The sequence below is a fragment of the Epinephelus lanceolatus genome, chromosome 8 (assembly GCF_041903045.1).
Source record: "Epinephelus lanceolatus isolate andai-2023 chromosome 8, ASM4190304v1, whole genome shotgun sequence".
Classification (NCBI taxonomy): domain Eukaryota; kingdom Metazoa; phylum Chordata; class Actinopteri; order Perciformes; family Serranidae; genus Epinephelus; species Epinephelus lanceolatus.
Genome location: NC_135741.1, coordinates 40,598,811 through 40,618,862, shown reverse-complemented (window position 1 = coordinate 40,618,862; position 20,052 = coordinate 40,598,811). Strand labels below are relative to the sequence as shown.

The 20,052-nt window shown below is 39.8% G+C and overlaps 1 protein-coding gene across 1 annotated transcript; it reads left to right on the top strand.

The window, feature by feature from the left end:
• The first annotated feature begins 8,442 nt into the window (after positions 1 to 8,442).
• Positions 8,443 to 19,034, top strand: pcmtd2b (protein-L-isoaspartate (D-aspartate) O-methyltransferase domain containing 2b). Its single transcript, XM_033627870.2, has 7 exons — positions 8,443 to 8,573; positions 10,299 to 10,459; positions 10,677 to 10,827; positions 13,116 to 13,218; positions 13,307 to 13,478; positions 14,218 to 14,341; positions 14,819 to 19,034. The coding sequence occupies exons 2-7, from the start codon at positions 10,304 to 10,306 to the stop codon at positions 15,373 to 15,375; spliced, it is 1,263 nt and encodes a 420-aa protein (XP_033483761.2). The 5' UTR covers positions 8,443 to 8,573; positions 10,299 to 10,303; the 3' UTR covers positions 15,376 to 19,034.
• Positions 19,035 to 20,052: the final 1,018 nt, after the last annotated feature.

The following is a 20,052-nucleotide window of genomic DNA, read 5'->3' as shown; positions in this document are numbered from 1 at the left end:
ACATAGTGTTTGGCAACATTGTGCAGTTATTGTATTGTTACTAGTAAGGCCTGCTCACTATGAGCCCATTCTCTCTGATGTTGAAACAAGCAAGTAGGGGACTTTAGTTTTAACCTGCCTTTGAGTGAGTTGTTGCAGCTACTGTGGTGTACAGTATGATACCCTTGTGTAACTCTGATGTCAAAGGCATGTTGTAAATGTGCTCTTAGCCAATGTAGAATGAAACTCCTTTGTGCACTTTCTGAATAACTGTCGAAAATGCCAGCATTTGAGTCTCGACTTGTAAGAACCCCAATAGATCACGAGCAATAGCAAGTACTCGCCTTCACCGGAGGGCGCACTACGAAGCGTTGTCACACTTGTTTGTTTCCGTAGAAAACAACCTGTATGTTATGTCAGATAGGGAGGTCTGTTTGATTTAGGGGGTTCAGCCCGTGCAGTCAAAGCTCGAAAATGTATAAAAAGGAACTTTCTTTTCCGAACAAAAACCAAAAGAGATTGACAGGAAGCAGAGTTTGGTTCTCAGGTGACCGGGGAGAGCTGCTAAAGCAAAACAGAGCAATGCCATAGGTCAGCCAGTCAGCTGAGGCTAGAGGCGATGGCAGCGGCTGGATCAAGGCCTCCTGTGGAATGAGATGAGTGTGTGGGAGTGGGAAATTGATTTGCCAGGCTACACAATCTCCCCCTTGTTTTAGGAGGAGGCGTTTTGTTGCATAAATATGTGTCCATCACTCAAAAGAATGTCAAAGCTTTTTATGACTTTTAAACCCACCCCACCCCGCCCCCTTTCCTCATGTCTTGTGTAACCTTTCCTCAGGAAAGATCATTTTTGATGCATTTGGTTAACAAAGTAGTATATTCTTCCTCTCTTGAAAATGCACGAAAAATACTACCCGAGAGTGTTAAGACTGTGAATATTCTCCTAACTTATTTGATATGGCATGACCCCTTTTAAACTGCTTGATGAAATTGTCTACTGAGGTATGTAAATGAATAACACTGAGGCCATGAAAGCAGAGCGTTTTCAAAAAATGTCAGCTGAGAAAGCAAACGCAGCCTACGGTTGGTTCTGCGCCCACGCACTGTATGTTTTCTTATTTACAGAAAAGTACTGAGTGATGGAGTTTTATTATTCTAAATAGCTAAGAAATTGAAAAAAAAAACAACTGGTAAGGGCCCAGTTTCCCTAAAGCACCTGGAATGAAAATGAATTTAACATGATGACACTTTCAGGGAAACCAGCCCAGACCAAAATCTAGCTGTGTGTTTTAAGAGTCGGGGAGGGGGAGGGCAGGCACACCTTTGCATCCTGGTTTCATGTTAGGTACAGAGGTGTGCTTGTCAAGGTTGCACACGCTACACAGAAAATGACTGATAATAAGATAGAGATGTCTGGTTGAGTGGCACTTTTCATCAAGCTGAGCAAAACCAAAAGCCCCCCCCCCCCCCCCCCCCCCCCCCCCCCCTCCACTATAGTTACAAGCCGTGTGGTCTTATCATGTGTGCCTTTCTCACCCCACTCATTTCAAGATATGGTATGTTTACACTCGGCAAACCTGGTTCAAATAGTATTGAAAACATTTGGTCTGGATCTCTTACCCAGTGCTTTCAGTGGGGGTGGGGGGTTACAATGTATAGGGAAATAAAATAAATGTGTCTTTTACATGCAGGTAGAGGCCATTTTGTGACAGAGATACAAAAACAGCAAGCTTTTGTTAGGCTAAAGAAACTGTGATCTCATTCGTCGATTCAGGTATCCGACTGCATGGACAGTTTCTGTGAAGAAATCTGAAGATCATCATCATCATCCCTAGATAATGCATCAGTGTGCAGGGCGTTATTTTAAAAACAAGTGGAAGTCTCTGTACATATTTGTATTAAGAAGAAACTGTGTAATTGTTGTTGTATTGAAGATAAGTTAAAAATGGCGGAAAAAAAGAAAAAAAAAAGAAAAAGTTTGTGACAAAGAAAAAAAAACCTCCACAGCCAAGGGTTGTCCTGCTAGCACATTTTTACAGAGATGAGCTATTTTTACTGGTGATTTTCTAGGCATTGATATTGATATCCTTTTAAAAAAGTACAAAACTTCCAAAATGACAAGCACTTCCACAACGATAGATTGTATGGTCATTTTTGTTACTTTTGTAGATGTGGTCGTTCCTTTACTACTGCACCATTTTGTAAAGTGGGACAGGCCTTGGCTGTGTGTCCTCGGGGTCTCATGATGTTTTTGCTTTGATTTTATTTATTTATTTATTTTTTTCCTTTTTGGGAAGTAAAACACTGTAGATGGGCCGAATTTGTGACTGTGTGTTTGTGTACTTGTGTACATGTTCCCCTGTTCCTGTGTCAGTGTTATAAACCAGAGAAGTGATGTCAGTTATTGTGGGGGTATGAACCATTTTAAATGTTCTCTATGAAAAACACAAATAAAGAATCATAGACATGTATGACTCTGTTCAATCTCTCTGTATGCTGAGGTTATTATAGTTAACTAAAATGAAACTAAAAACTAAAAGTGGGAATAAAAAAAGAAAACATTTTAGTTACCTGACATAAAAATAAAAACCACACTTAGGAAGAAAACAAAAAGTAACTGAAATTGATCACTAAAATAAAATAAAAACAAATAAGAAATGTCTTTAGTTTCAGTCTTTATCAATTTGGTCAAATTTGTCAACACAACAAACATGAGGACGCATTGGTGCTTATGTTTATTGAGACCAAGGCCTTCACAAAGTGTTTGTAATACAATTCAGTACTTAAATCTTGCCCCTGACAACTAACCCCCGTACCATTATTTAAAAAAAGAAACTAAAATTAATACTGAAACTAATAAAATCTGATCTAAAACAAAACATTTTTAAACTGTAAAAACTAAACTGAAATGAGCAAACTAACTGAAACCAAACTGAATTGTAAACAAAAATTTAAAACTGAATAAAAATAAAAACGAATGTAAAATACCAAACCATAATAACTCTGCTGTGTGTTTGTGTCCTCTTATTCATCTATCTTTGTGAGGAACCATGTGACTTTAAGGCACTGGGAGGACATTTTTGCAAATGAGGACATTTTAGCGGTCCTCACTTTGGGAAGCACTGTTTTAGGATTAAGACTTGGTTTTAGGTTATATTTGAATTATATTTAGATTAGGGTTAGGTTAAAGGAGCAGTGTGTAAGATTTAGGTGGATTTAGTGGCATATAGTGGTCAAGATTGCAGATTGCAACCAGTTGAAACTTCACCCATGTGCCAAGCATGAACTCCTTGTTATGATTTCCTTCAGTGTCCATTGTTCAGGAGGGTTTTAACAGGAGCCAAGTTATCTGCAGGGGTCTCTTCCTCTCCAGAACAAACAAACTCTTGGATTAAAACTGGTAAAATAAACTGAATAAAGCAGTTTAATGTTACAAATCAGTTTTTCTCCTACACTAACCCATTACCTTTTTTCTAAACTGACATTCAGGAGGTTTTTAGTGGGAGCCAAATTATCTGCAGAGGTCTTTTCTTCTCAAAAACAAACACACCAGGTGATTTAAACTGTTTAAAACACTGAATAAAGCAGTGTTTTTAGACAAAAATAAATCAGTGTTTTTCCAACGCTGCCTGTCATGGAGGGGCTGCCAACTATGGTGGCCTGACACAAAACCGCAAAAACACGAATGGCCCTATGTAGAGCCAGCGTTTGGTTTGTCCATTCTGGGCTACTGTAGAAAAATGGTGGTGCAACATGGTGGACTCCATGGACGTGTAGATATAAATGGATTATTCTGACAGTAACAAAAACACAAAGATTATTTTAATTAAGTGATTAAACATTAAATGACACAAACTTATTGTATTCAGTTTGTGCCAATATATGAAGGTCCTCACTTTTTTTTAACACATTGTGTGTGTGAGTGTGTGTGTGTGTGTGTGTATTGTGATTAAGATTCTATTAATCTTGCAATGCAATAATATCATGGCTTGTGAATTAGTCAACTGAAGTGCACTGTGTGTATTGACACGGCCAAGCACTCACATAACACATTGCCACTGTGGCTGGTGAACAAAATGGGGGACTTCAGTATGTTGTTAATATGCAGTTACATGTAGTTTGTATGTTGAACAGCACTGACATCTGGTGGACAATTAGTGACCCAACATGTGTGGACATGACAATCACTTTTATCGAAACGCTGCATGAACTCTCAAATTCTGTTCCTTGTCTCACAACAGTAAATGCATTTCTTGTTGCTGTCACATAGAATCCAAATGTTTAAGTATCTTCTACTGACCCAATCACATGTTCATCAACATGCTCATTGAGTAATTAATCAGGAATTTTCAAACAGAAATGTCACATACTTATTTTAGTGCAACTGATCACATGTTGTCTAATTTAGTTTGCAGGTGTATGCCATGTCACTGTGAGGACATCATGTGTGTTGAGACATTTGTTTTTAACTACACTTTAATTTTATGCAGTTTGTAGCAGAAAGACGAGTTTGTCTGATAACAGTACAAATGTTAGAGACAGTGCGAGCAACAGGGTTTAAAAGGGGCCCAGGAGCTCAGGTTAATCCGGCCCTGGCTTTAGTACAGATTTTCACAAACATTATGACACAGTGTTTGTAGAAATATATCTTATATGTGCAACAATGTGGGGACAGGAATGCTTGTGCTACATTTACGAGTGCACAGAAAAACATGTACATTGTAATACAGCACCTAATGTGCACCTCATCTACATACCATATGGGGGAGCAGTGTTGGGGAGTAGTAAACAACATAGCCTAAACTAAATTTTGCAGCAGCTTACTGGTAGTTCAACTGCGTTCATATCTGCACAGTGATGTAAGTAGTTCAGTTACTTTTTTGCCATTTTTTGTGTACTTAACTACTGAAGCTACAAACAATTATGGGCCTTAACAGGAAAGGATTTTTTCAATTTTATTTTACCATTGTTTCTCTCTTGAGAAAGGTCTGGTAAGCGAGACTACTCTCATATTACTGTACCCTCTTTGACCAGCCCAACACAAACAGCATCCAGTTACCATAAAGCTGATTTAACACCTTATTTATTACATGTGTTTAGTAACCTGGGCCTTTTTCACTACATTTCCACTTGCCACAGCGGCTAACAGCACATGTGCTACTAGTAAAACTTACAATTGCTCTGTTCTGTTCAAGTGTCCCAGTAAAATATGAGTAAAACAATGAACACCACAAGAAGTCATTCCTGCCTGTGGCCATCAAACTTTTCAATTCCTCCCCCAGAGTGTCAGACACCCTGAGTAAATAGACTCAGATTGATTTGATTTATTTTACCTGTTTCCGACAACCCATAATGCATTTATTATTTATTATTCATATATTCTTAATTGTGTAATTCTCTCCTGTTTCACTGCAAAACTGTACAATATGCAATACTGACTTGAGGACCTCTATTTTTTTGAGCAATAGTGATTTAAATGTGCAATGCACTATGCAATATTTCATTTTTATATTTTACACACTTGTAGTACAATGCACATATTTGTACATATTTTATATCCTTCTATTTCTTATACATCTCTGTTCTTTTAACTTTCTATTTTCTTAAAGGTCCAGTGTGTAGGATCTAGGGGCATCTATTGGCAGATATGCAATATAATATTCATTGTTTTCATTAGTGTATAATGACCTGAAACTAAGAATTGTTGTGTTTTCATTACCTTAGAATGAGCCATTTATTTCGAGTAGGTATGTAACTGCATCTGGAGCAGTTACGTGACTTGCCCACCATACCTACATGTCAGTCCCAATCAGCTCCCTTCGTTCCTTGGCCCAGAAGCGGAAGACCCGACGAAATTGCTAAATTAGTGATTAGCGAGCTATGAAGAGAGGCAGTTAAGGTTAGAGTAAGGGTAATGGGAAGGCCTGTTACTTGTGAAGTGAATCACGTCTTGAATTACAAAGTGGATTATTGCTACATTTGGTCTTATTTATTCAATATAGTGTAGCATTGTAGCAGGGTTCAGATATTTTACTGTTGGTGGGCTTGTCTTGCACTAGTGGTGAGTATGGTTTCTAGGGCATGTCATGTCCACTGCAAATGAAATTTGTCTGCAGCTACATGTCTTGTTTATATCTTCATATGGAGTCCACTATGTTGTTTCTGCAGCAGTCTTAATTTGACAAATCAAACACTGGCTCTGGATAGGGCCATTCACGTTTTTGTGTTGGCCACCATTATTCTACGTGCTTGGCACACAGGAGAAGTTTCAGTTGCAATCCTCCACACTACACACTAGCCCTATAAATTCTTCTTATATTTTTATATTTATAGGTATATATTGTGTTATGTATTGTAGTCTAATGCACATTTTTTCTCTCATTCTTCTTACTCTATTTCTATTTCTATTTTCTTATAATTAATTTCTGCTCAAAAAAGTTAATTCGTTCATCTTCTAACCGCTTCGTCCTCTTGAGGGTCACAGGGGGACTGGAGCCTATCCCAACTGACATCGGGCGAGAGGCAGGGTACACCCTGGACAGGTCGCCAGACTATAGCAGGGCTGCCACATAGAGACAAACAACCATTCACGCTCACATTCACACCTACAGACAATTTAGAGTTATCAGTTAACCTAATCCCCAATCTGCATGTCTTTGGACTGTGGGAGGAAGCCGGAGTGCCGGAGTGCTGACACGGGGAGAACATGCAAACTCCACACAGAAGGGCTCCCACAACCGGGATCGAACCGGCAACCCTCTTGCTGTGAGGTGAGAGTGCTAACCACCACACCACCGTGCCGCCCGCTCAAAAACGTTAATGTTCTTACTTTTCTATTGATGTGCCCTTATGCTGTTGGGAAACTTCCTATCAAACTCTCCAGCTCTCATAAGCAAGCTCTGTTATGTTGGTCACTTCTTTATAAGCACAATTATTCTCCTCACAAATGCTTCTATGGAACAAAGCCAATATTACATACAGAAATAAGTCCATGTTCTTTTAACATTGGTTCAACATTCTTCTTGTGAAATAACTATTTGACAATGATGGACTTTTGTATTCATATAATGATTTTAAAGAGAGGTATAGTATTCCTGTCTCCCTATTTGAGTGTAACACTGTGGTAAATGCACTGCCAGCTGGCATCATATCCTTATCACGCTGCAACTCAAATATAAATGATGATATTACTATAGCCAATTACAGCATTACTGTGGATGGAATCTCTCTCTTTTTTTTTTTGACCAAAAAAAAAATCAACAATACTTTAATTAGATATTCACTTATTCCAAGAACAGTACCACCTGCTAAATATAAATGGACAGACCAGACTCTTGATGTGGGGACATGGAATACTGTATTTACTCTTCCTTACAAATATGTACTGCCCAACAAAATCAGAGCATTACATTCCTGATAAGACTGACAAATGCACCTTCTGTAACACTGTATGTAACCACTGTATGATGGAAAGATTAGAACACTTATTCTTTCGATGTGTAGCCTACATCTGGACTGATTTTCAGTTGGAACTTCGAAGCCATTTTGGCAAGAACATTTCACTCAAAAAAGCCAATTTGTTAATGATATTCAAAAATCCAGATTTCTTTAAGAATTAACAATATATAATCAATTTGCTCATTATTTTAGCCAAATGTAATATTCATAAATCAAAATACTTGAAATTGCACTTGTATCCTGCTTTCAAGAATTCAGATCCAAATATAAATACAAAAATATCAAAATTAAGAATATGTAATAACAACTAATCAAAAGTATTGATTTATGCATATCTTGCAACTTTATAACCAATTAGGTGTGTGTGTGTGTGTGTGTGTGTGTGTGTGTGTGTGTTCATACTCATGTCTCATTTATTTATTTATTTATTTATTTATTTATTTATTTTTCTGGTATGATGACTGTGCACCACTGGATGCATTGTGTTGAAACTGTTAATACAAAGTAAAAAAACAAAAGTCTTTAGTAGTGATCAGTAAAGTATTCTGAATCTGAAACCAGCAAACACAAACACAGGAGTCTGATTTTCACAGTTTTCCTACTGTGTCCTGTCAAAATGACTTAATTGAAGGCCTAGAGAAAGCCACTGACTTAGTGTGACTGACCCACTGACCCAGTGAAGGTCCATTAAGCTTATTTAATTAAATGATTAATTAAAGACCAGTGCTAGGCTACAGTTAGTTTATCAAGCTAATTAGGGCACAGACAGGCTGAGCACACAGATACAAGACTCCGTTTTGATTGGCTGAGTCACGTGATTAAACTAACGCCATAAACCCGGCTAAAGATTAATATCTTGTTGTTATTTTGTTGTCACTCAGACGTAAAATCGGTCATATTTGCGCTCTCTGCTGCTTTTTAATCCCTTCTGAAGTGTCTCACAGCTCTGAGTGCAGAATGTAGGCCACCCTCCTCTGGCCGTTACTTTGCGTATATTACGTCTGACGTCAGAGCGTCAGCTGGCTGAATGTTTACATCCAGCAGTGGTGTGTTTCTGACTGGATCCCTCCAACAACAAAAGGCTGAACACAAGGAAACCCGCTAACACAGAGCATATCAGTCGGCGTTTTCTCCAGGTACAGCATTATGTTTCCCGGGGTTGAGTACGGAGGCCCGGTGAGAGGCAGCGCTTTGTCCCTGCAGCAGCAGCAGCAGCAGTTAGCTGTTGTCATGTCTCCGTCTTTCTTCTCTTCCAGCGAAGCCGAGAATGCGGTTATTTGTGTTTGTGTTGACCTTGCTGCTGCATGACAGTCTGTTACAGATGCAATATGTAGTTTGTGTTGTTTATAGCAGACGGTTGTTGGACTAAAAGGGCTTGAATTCGAATTTGAATTTCGGATTAGGATCACCTGAGTGGCGCAAATAGCTACCGCAACAACGTGCAGGCTGTGGATGTATGCGGTGAAATGAAACCTGCTGGAGTTACAGGTCGGGCCGTGACTTTTGACTCTCCTTACAAACGATGTGAACGAAAGAATGGACGTGAAAGCTAATTTACTGAATCAGCAAATGAATTGTTAAGCCCAAATGGCAGTGTTTTTGCAGGAAGTGTGTACCCTACTAGCCTACTAAACCAGTTAGTTTGTTACAAAATGGGATACAGCGCCCTCTTGTGGTTAATATCCTAAAGAAGCAGTTTGTGATGATAACTCACAGGGGCAACAGCTCACTCTGGATTCCCTTCCCTGATAATAGGTATTCATTTTGATGCAACTACTGTTGTTTGTCCCTTTTATTGATTCAGTGACTGACAACATCCTCTTAAAGGTTCATCAAAGGCAGGACGTCCAGTAATATGTAAATGCACACGGTCCTTTGTTCTTTTATAGCCTCATGACTATGGCCAGCATTTGGCAGCCAGTGCACCCTGTGATCTCTTGTCCTTTGGCATTGCCCTCCGGTGTTGTTTTTAACACCAGCCCTAACCAATGCTGCAGCAGCCGCACCATTCACACCTACAGCTGTATTCTGCTGCCAAAAGCTTCATCAAGGCCTCTAAATTTGGTTGGGTCAGGCTCAACTGAGAGCTTATCAGTGCATGCATTTTGAATCAATAACCACTACTTTGTGCTGTCAAATTGGACATGATATGTTGTTGTGCCCAGTTAAAGTTCTCACAGAAGGACAGACTTACAGGTAGTTCTGAATATGATGGTTAAAGGAGCTGTGTAGAAATTTCAGGGCTGCAGCAAGCCATTGTTTTCATTAGTGTGCTGCAAAGATGTGAACTCGAGTGTTATGACTTGGACTCAAATCGGGCTCGAGTCACAAATTTGATGAAAGACTTGACTTAACAAAGTCTAAAAGACTTGCAACAAAATAAGTGATGTAGTTTTACATGTCAACTCAACAGTTTGCCTTCAAATATTCAGTAACTACTACAATCTTATTTCTCTAGTTTACAACAAAATAAAATCTACCACAAATGACATTTAAACAGCTCCCAAATACAAAAAAAATATAATAATATATATAGTGATCCATATATATATATATATATATATATATATATATATATATATATATATACATATATATATATATATATATATATATATATATATATACATATATATATATATATATATATATATATATATATATATGTATATATATATATGTATATGTATATAACGATTTCCTTCTATTTTAGCAAAATCTTAAATGATTGAGTTGACAAAAAAGTCATGTTTTGTGTTACAGTAAACATTTGGGCAAAATTGTATAGATAGATAGATACACATACTGCTTGTCATATTGTCACTGGGGACAGTAAATCACCTGTTTCTCTTTGCCTCTAGTCACCATGGGTGGAGCTGTAAGTGCCGGTGAGGACAATGATGACTTAATTGACAACCTGAAGGAGGCTTACTACATCCGCTCAGACCTAGTTGAGCGGGCTTTTCGAGCCATCGACCGGGCTGACTATTACCTGGATGAGCACCGGGACAATGCTTACAAGGTGAGCCAAGTTTAAGTCTGTGAAATCACCCAAAGAAATCCACAGCATAGGTGATGATAGAGTTTGGAATAATACAATGGCCACCACCCAAAGAGCCAAAATATTTTTTTTTAAAGTCACTAGATATTTGTCATGTTTTTAAGGGCACATTTGATGGGCTGACAGTTTGTAGCTATAAGAAAAGCTGGTTAAGTTATACTGTTGTTGATGTTTTTAGGACTTGGCGTGGCGGCATGGAAACATCCACCTGTCTGCTCCATGTATCTACTCTGAGGTGATGGAAGCTTTGGATCTCCACCCCGGCCTTTCCTTCCTCAACCTCGGCAGTGGGACTGGCTACCTCAGCACCATGGTCGGCCTCATACTGGGTATGTGGTTAACTGCAGCAATTCAGCATATAGTGTGTTAATTACTGTTCTGTGGCAGTGTCAAGGTGACAGGCACACACGTGTGAACTGAAAGATATAGGTTCAAATTCCTCATGTTTTGTCAAGTTGTCTGGATAACATTATACTTTTGTTTAAGAGAAAAAGTTAAAAAAAAAAAAGAGATTGAACTCAAATTCAGTGTAAGAGGTGCATGTTTTTATTAGATACTTTTTTTTTGGTCTGAGCTTCCACAGAGCAGCCGTTGTCACAGTCCAGTTGATTTGTCAGTAGTTACATGACTATTGTAGTGATGGGCAAAGCATTTCTTCAGTGTGCACTAAATGACTAAAGTCTGATCATTACAGGGCTAACAATAACAGTCAGGGCAAGTAAAATGCCACATGGGGCTAGTAAATCTCGTAACTTACTGTCAAATCGGGCAGTTGGTAAAAAAGAATTATACACATTTGTTCAACGATACATCAGTCTGGATCAGTTTATTGACTCAGTGATCAATGATCTAATATCATCAAATCAAAATGAAAACAGTGATACATGTTGTCATCTTTAAGATACACCTTTAATTTGACGTTTTCATGACACGTCTGCATCACCATTTACATCCAAGTGCACCTCCTTCTGCAGCATCCATACAATGCTAGCAGCCTAGCGCCAGGCAGATAACAGCAAGCAGCCAAGAAAAAGACAATTTACTGATATTATCTCATGTCGCTTTTAGGCAACTGAATTGAACTGTATCAAAATTGTATCGTGTCACTTTGTTGCATTATTGTCAGAGGAATTGACATAACATTGTATCGTGCTAACACTTGTGCTTTACACCCCAAATAATTAATGGAAAACCATCATTGGACAAAAAGAGTGTTAACTACAAAGGACACATTTAGGCAGGTGTAGTGATGTTCTGACTGGCCTGTGTTAATGCAGGACAAGTCACAGTATGTCACATTTCTTTATGCCTCTGCACCAGTGAGAGTCGTGGCCGGAGGCATCATGTTTTCAAGTTGTCTATTCGTTCATTAGTCCCATCCTTTTGAACGTGATATCTCAAGAGCGCCTCAAGGGAATTTCTTCAAATTTGGCACAAATGTCCACTTGTACTCAACGGTGAACTGATTAGAACTGATTGATTTTTGGTGGTCAAGGGACAAAGGTCAAGATCGCTGTGACCTTGTCTGTCTCATTCTTGTGAACGCAATACCTCAAGAATGCCTTGAGGGTTTTTTTTTTGGCGCAAATGTCCACTTGGTCTCAATGATGAGCTGATTAGATTTTAATAATAATGAAATAATAATACATTTTATATAAAAAGGCGCCTTTCAAAACACCAAAGGTGACCTGACAGAGCATAAAATAACACAGAACAAGAGACATGAATATGTTTTTCGAGGTCATAGGTCGAAGGTCAAGGTCAATCAGATCTCATTCGTCTAATTTTTGTGAATGTGATTTCACAACAATACCTTGACCGAATTTCTTCCAATTTGGTACAAACATTCACACAGACTCAACGATGAACTTGTTACATTTTGGTGGTCATAGGTCCAAGGTCAAGGTCAGTATAATCTCATCTGTCTCATTAATGTGAAGATAATATCACTAGAATATTACGAAGGAATTTCTTCAAATTTGGTACAAACATTCACTTGGACTGAAGACTAAACTGATTAAAATGTTGTGTTTAAAGGTCAAAGGTCAAGGTCAGTGTGACCTCACGAAATATATATTTGGCCATAACTCAAGCATTCACATGCTAATTATGACAAAACTTCACACAAATGTGTGATATGATAAAATGATGAAGTGATGACATTTTATATCGAAAAGGTCAAAGGTCAACTTCACTGTGTCATCATAATGTTTTGCATACAGTAAAACACTTTTCTGGCCGTTGCTCAACATCATATTTCAGGAACAAAAGGGGAGATATTTGGTCAGATACTGAATTGATGACACTAATCTTGGGTGTCCACCTTGAAACTGTGCTGATTGTATCGATCTTCTGTGCTGTCAGGGGAAAATGTGTGTGATGCATCCATTTATTTTTATAGACATGGATGTAAACTGTAAGAGACACTTGACAAGTGCATGGAGGCATACAACCGTAATTCTAGTGCAAGAATAAGAGCATAATCACACACACCACACTCTGAGTTTGTTGTTGAGCCTAACATCCTAACGTCCTTATGGCATTACAAACACATCTTTGTGTCCGTGCAAATGTGGGTCCTGTCAAACTGTGAGCTTTGGTTTGCTAACTGTTCTAGGACCATTTGGAGTGAATCATGGAATAGAGTTACATGCAGATGTGATTGACTATGCCTACCAGAAGCTCGACTCCTTCATCAAAACCAGCGACAGCTTTGACAAGTAGGTGTTCAACTGTGTCAGTGACATATGATTGTTTTTCTTTACTCTTGTGTGTATTGTTTTCCATTGCTCCTGCATCTCTCTTCAGATTTGAATTCTGTGAGCCATCCTTTGTTGTGGGTAACTGCCTGGAGATTCCCCCAGAGAGCCGTCAGTATGACAGGGTGTACTGCGGGGCCGGGGTACAGAAGGAGCATGAGGATTACATGAAGAACCTGCTCAAGATGGGGGGCATACTGGTGATGCCTCTGGAGGAAAAGGTTGGTGTTTTGCCAGAGAAACTCAGGATAGTTCAAATCTGCGTGTTAGACAGCACTTTATTTTAAGCCCCCCTTTTTAGCATTTATGAGCAGTAAACATTGAATTAACCGTGTGTAAGAAACAGTAATGTGTTTATTTGCAGATCTAAAAGTAATTCATTTCGATTTACCAGCATGGTAAACAAGAGACAAAAATGTGATCATTTGATTCCATAGTAGGCTATTTCCCATCTTTGCTGTGCAAGAGTTTAGTGTGAAAGGAATTAAAGACCTGTCCCATATAGAGCGTGTCCCAAATATACACCAGTAAACCTTTTTATTAAATGTTACGACTGGATGCTGCTTATTCATGCTAAAAAGTGGTCATATTCTTTTATATTACTCTTGTCTCCTTGACCTTATTTATTTGTGTGTTGGTATTTTTATTGTTTGTCTGTAAATGTTAGTATATTGTTGGCTTTGATTAGTATTTGTTATAGATTATAATGATATTGCACCTTGTAACTCTGTAAATGGCAACTTCTTTGTTAAAAAAAAAAAAGGATTGCATTACGAATGATTTGTACCCTAAAAAAGTGTCATTTTCTTGATGATGATCTCAAAATAGATTTTCCAATGTAGAATATCTTCTTTAGAAACTTTTCTGGTCACTGAATGAAATCAGATGAGAAAACAAAACTACACACTCAAAAGTTACAATGGAAAAAGTAATGGGATTATCCTGTTGTATTTCCTGCAGTTGACCAAGATCACCCGTACAGGGCCCAACAGCTGGGAGACCAAAAAGATCATTTCTGTGTCCTTCGCTCCTCTGGTGCTGCCAAAACACAGCACAAATGGCAAACCCAAGACTGCCCCACTACGTAAGTCTCATTTTGTCCTTTATTTAAATTTGAAGCTCCCATATTGTAAAATGTCATATTCCTATGTCTTTTTTTAGATATAAAGCAGGTACAGGTGCTACATGAATACTGTCAAAGTATCATAACGCTCCGTCCACAGAGAAATGCACACAGGCCGTACGCAGAAACTGTGCCTTTAAACGAACTGTCAGGACTTAAGTGAATTTGTCAAGTCACAGCTATACTATAGGGCGAATCACTGTGACGGTGTGCAAACAACAACAATCACTGCCAATTGTCTTCTGTTGTGGAGATGTGTAAAATTAGCAAACTTGTGAATTTCTGTTGTCATTTTCAGCTGTTACTGTACCATTAAAGGATATATAGTAAAACACGGTAGTCCAACCTATGTGACCTTTCTGCTATGCTTATTTTATATACTGTGTTGCTTTGCTATCATCTTTGATAAACATTTTTTTGTGGTTTTCAATGTTGCAGCCAAGTATGAGGTACGGACGTTACAGGAGCTGGCTCGTATCTGCATCCGCCACACCCTCAGAGTGACCACAGATGGAGGAGACAGCCAATCACGCGGTCGAGGGTCCTCGTTCAGCGTAGGCAGGGGTCTTGCAGTGGCTGGGCTCCATAAGTACGGCCCTCGCTTCAAACGCAGACGCGTCCACCGACGTCACTGCAACGCCCTCGTCCTGGCCACGCGCCAGGTGGTGGCCAGCAGTGGTATCGGCCCTGCCCCTCTGGACAACAACAACAACCAGGGAGGAAGAGCAGAGGATGAGGAGGAGGCAGGAGAGAGGGAGGTGAGACGTCAGATGAGAGGGAGCAGGAGGGCAGGGAGGGGAGCAGGAGGGGTGGTGGAAGAGGAGGAGACAGTTGAGGAAGAAGATGAGGAGGAGGAGCAAGAGGAGGAGGAGGAGAAGGAGACTGGGGAGCTGCTCCGACCCCAGCCGGCCGTGAACGTCCTCAGAGAGAGGATACTGGGCCTGCCGTTGCCCGAGCCTCTGAAGATGTACCTGCTGTACTACAGAGAAAAATGAGCCAGCTGAGGCCACAGCCAGGTCCTGAGTCAGAGCCCAGAGCTGAGAGCATCAACCAAGCAGAGGCTCAAGTCTCTGTTCCAACTCCCCCACCACCTGTACAAGGCAGGACGACAAGCCACCTACCTTACTGACCCCCAGCTCCACCGTGGATCTCTTTCTCTCTTCCCTGCTCTCGTCTTCTCCATCACCCATTTGCTTTCCCACTCCCTCTTTTTCCCCATTGTTCTTTACCTGATTTATTTCCATAATACACGTGATAGTACATAATACATATCTAACGTATATCTAACATGCCAATCAAGCCTTGCCTGACAAGAGTTTAGCAGTGGCCTGAGTATCCACAGCTTGTAAAAGGCAACTCAGTGGTGCTTGTTTAGTCTACAGTGGCAGACTAGACATTGCAAGAGTTCAGACACTGTAGCAACAAGCAGAGACAGCAGCTTACCCATAGACCAGAAGGCATAGGACTGTCCCAGCTCTTTCCTGTTCACTAATTACAGCCGTGCCCCAAGTTAGAGATTAAACACTGATTGTATAAGTTGTGTGGAAGCGAGTGTGTCCGCGTGAGGTGGTGTGTATTATCATCTAATGGGGATGGTGTAGTTTTAGAAAGGTGGACACAGAATGGGCCCAAAGCTCAACTCATTGAGGGAACATTCAGTGATGTGAGAGTTCTGTTTTCTCTTTCACTAAATCATATTTAGTGATATTGTAGCTACAGTTGGTGACCAAGATGACTTGGCAGCTGTGACTATTTCCACTGATTTTCCAAATAAAAGGGGAGCTTTGTATTGAGCCCTCAGTCCATTAAATAATTTCACTAAAATGATCTGCCTTTCCAAGGCCAAGGGTTCATCATCATTTCAAGCATTTTTAGGAGACTACTTGATTTAATAGAAGGTTGAGTTTTCCCCTTTTCTATGCATATAAAATTGATATGCAACACTTTTGTTTTTGCTCCCATTTTCCACTTTTGGTCATTAATCTATTAAAATCTGTGTTATACCCCTTTTTGACAGTCATGTGCTGGCTTAGCTTGGCTTGGTTTGGTTTGGTCTGACCTCTCAGCCCGGCATGGCAGGGATTTACATCTCTATTACAACAGGGCTACCCACTTGGAGATGTGCGGGCACCCTTTTGGCCCTATTTCAGAAAAGGTCCATCACTGGCAAGGCTCAGCATGTTAAAACTGACAAAGGAAATGCAAATCGGCACCTCAAGGTTTTACTCGACGGCCAAAAGAGACAATAAAAAGGGCTTGTTAGTGAGCACTTCTCCTTTTCCAAGATAAGCCATCCACCTGAATGGTAAATAGACAATTACAATTGTATCACACCTTTCCAGTCTTCCGACTACCCACAGTTGCCCATTTACAGGTGCCACCTGCTACACACCTGATTTAACACACACACACTGATGGAAAAGCAATCGGGAGCAATTGGGGTTCAGTATCTTGCTCAAGGATACTTGTTTTGAGGACGTGGACTGGAGGAGCCGGGGATCAAACCACTGATCTTCTGATTGATGGACGACCCGCTCTACCTCCCAAGCCACAGCCGCTCCCTGTCAAGCATGTCAAGATGCAGATTAAACAGTATCATTACTACCCAGGTGTGTCTTGGGATGGTCACAATAAAAGACCACTCTAAAATGTGCAGTTTGATTGTACAACACAATGATACAGGTATCCCAAGTTTTGAGGGAGCGTGCCATTGGCATGCTGACTGCAGGAATGTCCACCAGAGCTGTTGCCTGTGAACTGAATATCCATTTCACTACCATAAACTGTCTCCAATGTTGTTTGCCTGAGTTTGGCGGGACATCCAACCGGCCTCACAAGGGCACAAGTTGGTTACGAAGATGAACTGCTGTCGAAGCAAGATCCTGGTGAGGATGACAAGCACGACGATGAACTTCCCTGAGACAGTTTCTGGAGGTTTGTCTCAAAATTCCGCAAAAATCATGCAGACGCTGGATGTGTAGGTCCTGAGCTGGTGTGGTTACATGTGGAGTGTGGTTTTGAGGCCAGTTGGATGTACTGCCAAATTCAGGGAAACAGCAGTTGAGATGTCTTATAGTAGTGACATGAACATTCAGTTCACAGGCAAAAGCTCTGGCAGACATTCCTGCAGTCAGCATGCCAATGGCACGCTCCCTCAAATCTAGCAACACCTGTGACATTGTGTTGTGTGATCAAACTGCACATTTTAGAATGGCCTTCTATTGTGACCATCCCAAGACACACCTGTGTAGTAATGATGCTGATTAATCAGCATCTTCATATGCCACACCTGTCAGGTGGATGGATTGTCTTGGAAAAGGAGAAGTGCTAACATAAATTTCAACAAATTTGCCACCAAATTTTCAAGAAATATATCCATTGAGTGCATAAAAATTCTAAGATCTTAAACTTTTAAACCTGTGAAAAATGGGAGCAAACACAAAAGTGCTGTATTTCAATTTTTGTTCAGTATATTTCATTGTATGAGTTCAAGTCTATCTTTGTCTCCTGCCTTGGTCATACGGAGATGAAACTGACCTAAATCCTTACATGTTTATCCAAAGGGCAGCCTCAGTGTTTTTCTCTACATCCCATTGTATTCTCTTAACCAAGAGAGAATGACCATTAAAGATCACATACTTACTAATATTCCAATTTACATCAGTAAACCAGCATGATGAAACACATAACTAATGTTTTTGATGACTGACAGTGTGCAGGTTTTCTCTCACCGTGCTGTCATCTTTTTTTCTCTTCTTTTTTTGGGTCTTGTAATATTTTGGTTTTTGAATTTTATGAGACTTGAAGTGGTGTGTGTATATATGAAATTGTATGTTTTGTGAATCAGAAGACATGAAGATACTTTGATTTCATTTTTCTGTTGTAGTTACTAGTTAGATGGAGCATTATTCCTTTGTACTTTTTGCTTTTGTACCAAACTTTCTGCTCCCCTCTGTGCCAAACTTCCGTTGCATGGACTAAATTCTCGAGAGGAAACAGCAGATCAGCAGCAAGTCGCTCACCTGAAGAAAAAGAAAATGTTGCTGTTTTTTTCCTACTTAAAAAACTGCTCCACTACCACTGAAGTGACACTGGTCGTTCATGTATTAGTTATCATGTAAAGCTTTAGATTTCTCCCATTGGAAAGTTTATATCTGAATAATGTTTGTGATGAATAGCAAAGTGATCTTTGCACAAGCAATGCAGACGCACCCTGTATCAGTAAATACAGACAATTAGATAAATTATGGATATGATCACAATAATAGGGGATTCAAATATATGCAGTTTATATTGGTAATCTATCCAACACTGAATGGGAGGATTGTGTCTAAAAAGCAGGTCTTTATCAGGTCAGGTGACTCACATCCCATCTGATTCCTGCTGGGTGTAATGTCACGTTTCATTGTCAGGCCATTCTGCCATTTCTACTGCTGCTGGATCTGCCTTTGAGTACTGTATGTACATCATTCCTTTATTCGACATGAGTTCCATTCATGTTTGGTTGTTGTGCATTTGTGATTCTCTGCTGAATGTATATGATCATGACTTTTTTTTTCTTTGCACTTAATATTATGTTTTGGTGAGAATGAATTGCTTGTTTTTAAAATTGAGCTGTATTATTGACTGCTGTTAATAAAGTCCATTATACAAAAGATTCCAGTGGCAAATGAAGTAGTTTGATTAGCAGGCAGTGTTGTTCCCAGTATAGAGTGCCTGAAGAATGAGTCCTTAAATCCAAAAATGAGTTAGCATTTTTGCACCCCCGGTTCCTTTGTTTGAAGTCAGTGGGTGTTCTGAAATGGTTTTTTGGTTAGATGCCTGAAATAAGGTCTGTGGTTAACACAAGCTTAAGAGACTTTAATGTTTGGTTTCATTACATAAAATACATTAGCAAATACCCCACTTGTGAAATTTGAAGCATCTATGTATCTTTAAAAAGGCGCAAAGCGTCATTTTGGAGGCTAACTGCCTCAGCTTTTGCAACACTGTATGATTCATCCAAAGCTTTATGATGTCGATACCTCTCCTTGAGCCACAGGATTTCACTCTGCAGGGCATTGTTGTACTGGCTCACTGCTTCTGTCTCCTGTTTCAGTGCAGTGCACATACTGTCCAGAGTTCTTTCCTCAGGTGTCTAATTTCCTTCATGAGTTCCTCATGCTCTTGTCATGCAGCGTCATATTTTTCTCTCATGTCACCAAACTGCTTCTTCTTGAGGTCCTGCAGTTGAAGATGTATTCCCTCATTTGAGGCTTTTTTTCCCCTTTGTAGACTGTGTCAAGCTTTTTGTGATTTCGGACTTTGTCTTTGCACAGAGACACATCTTTTGAATTGCAGATTTTTCCTCTGCCTTTACTGCTTAATATCTGTCTGTCCAGCTTTCCCAGCTGTTAACCTTTTTCCTGATCTTGTGAGTTTGGAGGTGCAGAGTCTTCAGCTGTTGGTTGATGGCGTGTAGGCTCACACTCAGATCATCATAGTCTCTCCTCCAGTGTCAAGATCAGAATCAAAATCACAATACTGATCCCTGGTGGGAAATTATGATATCAGTCTGTTCCCGATGAAGGTCCATGTTATCGCTCTCCAAGGACATTGTTTTAGTGACAACTCAGGTCACTGAAAACAAGAATATTTAGAAAGTTACAGAACCTGACAACAGCAAAACTCCA

What these genes read in the sequence shown, in the direction of transcription:
- pcmtd2b (XM_033627870.2), top strand. Translation starts at nt 10,304, where the DNA reads ATGGGTGGAGCTGTAAGTGCCGGTGAGGACAATGATGACTTAATTGAC. An exon ending in CATGGTCGGCCTCATACTGG is followed by an intron (nt 10,828 to 13,115) that starts GTATGTGGTTAA and finishes TAACTGTTCTAG; the next exon opens with GACCATTTGGAGTGAATCAT. An exon ending in ACCCAAGACTGCCCCACTAC is followed by an intron (nt 14,342 to 14,818) that starts GTAAGTCTCATT and finishes TCAATGTTGCAG; the next exon opens with CCAAGTATGAGGTACGGACG.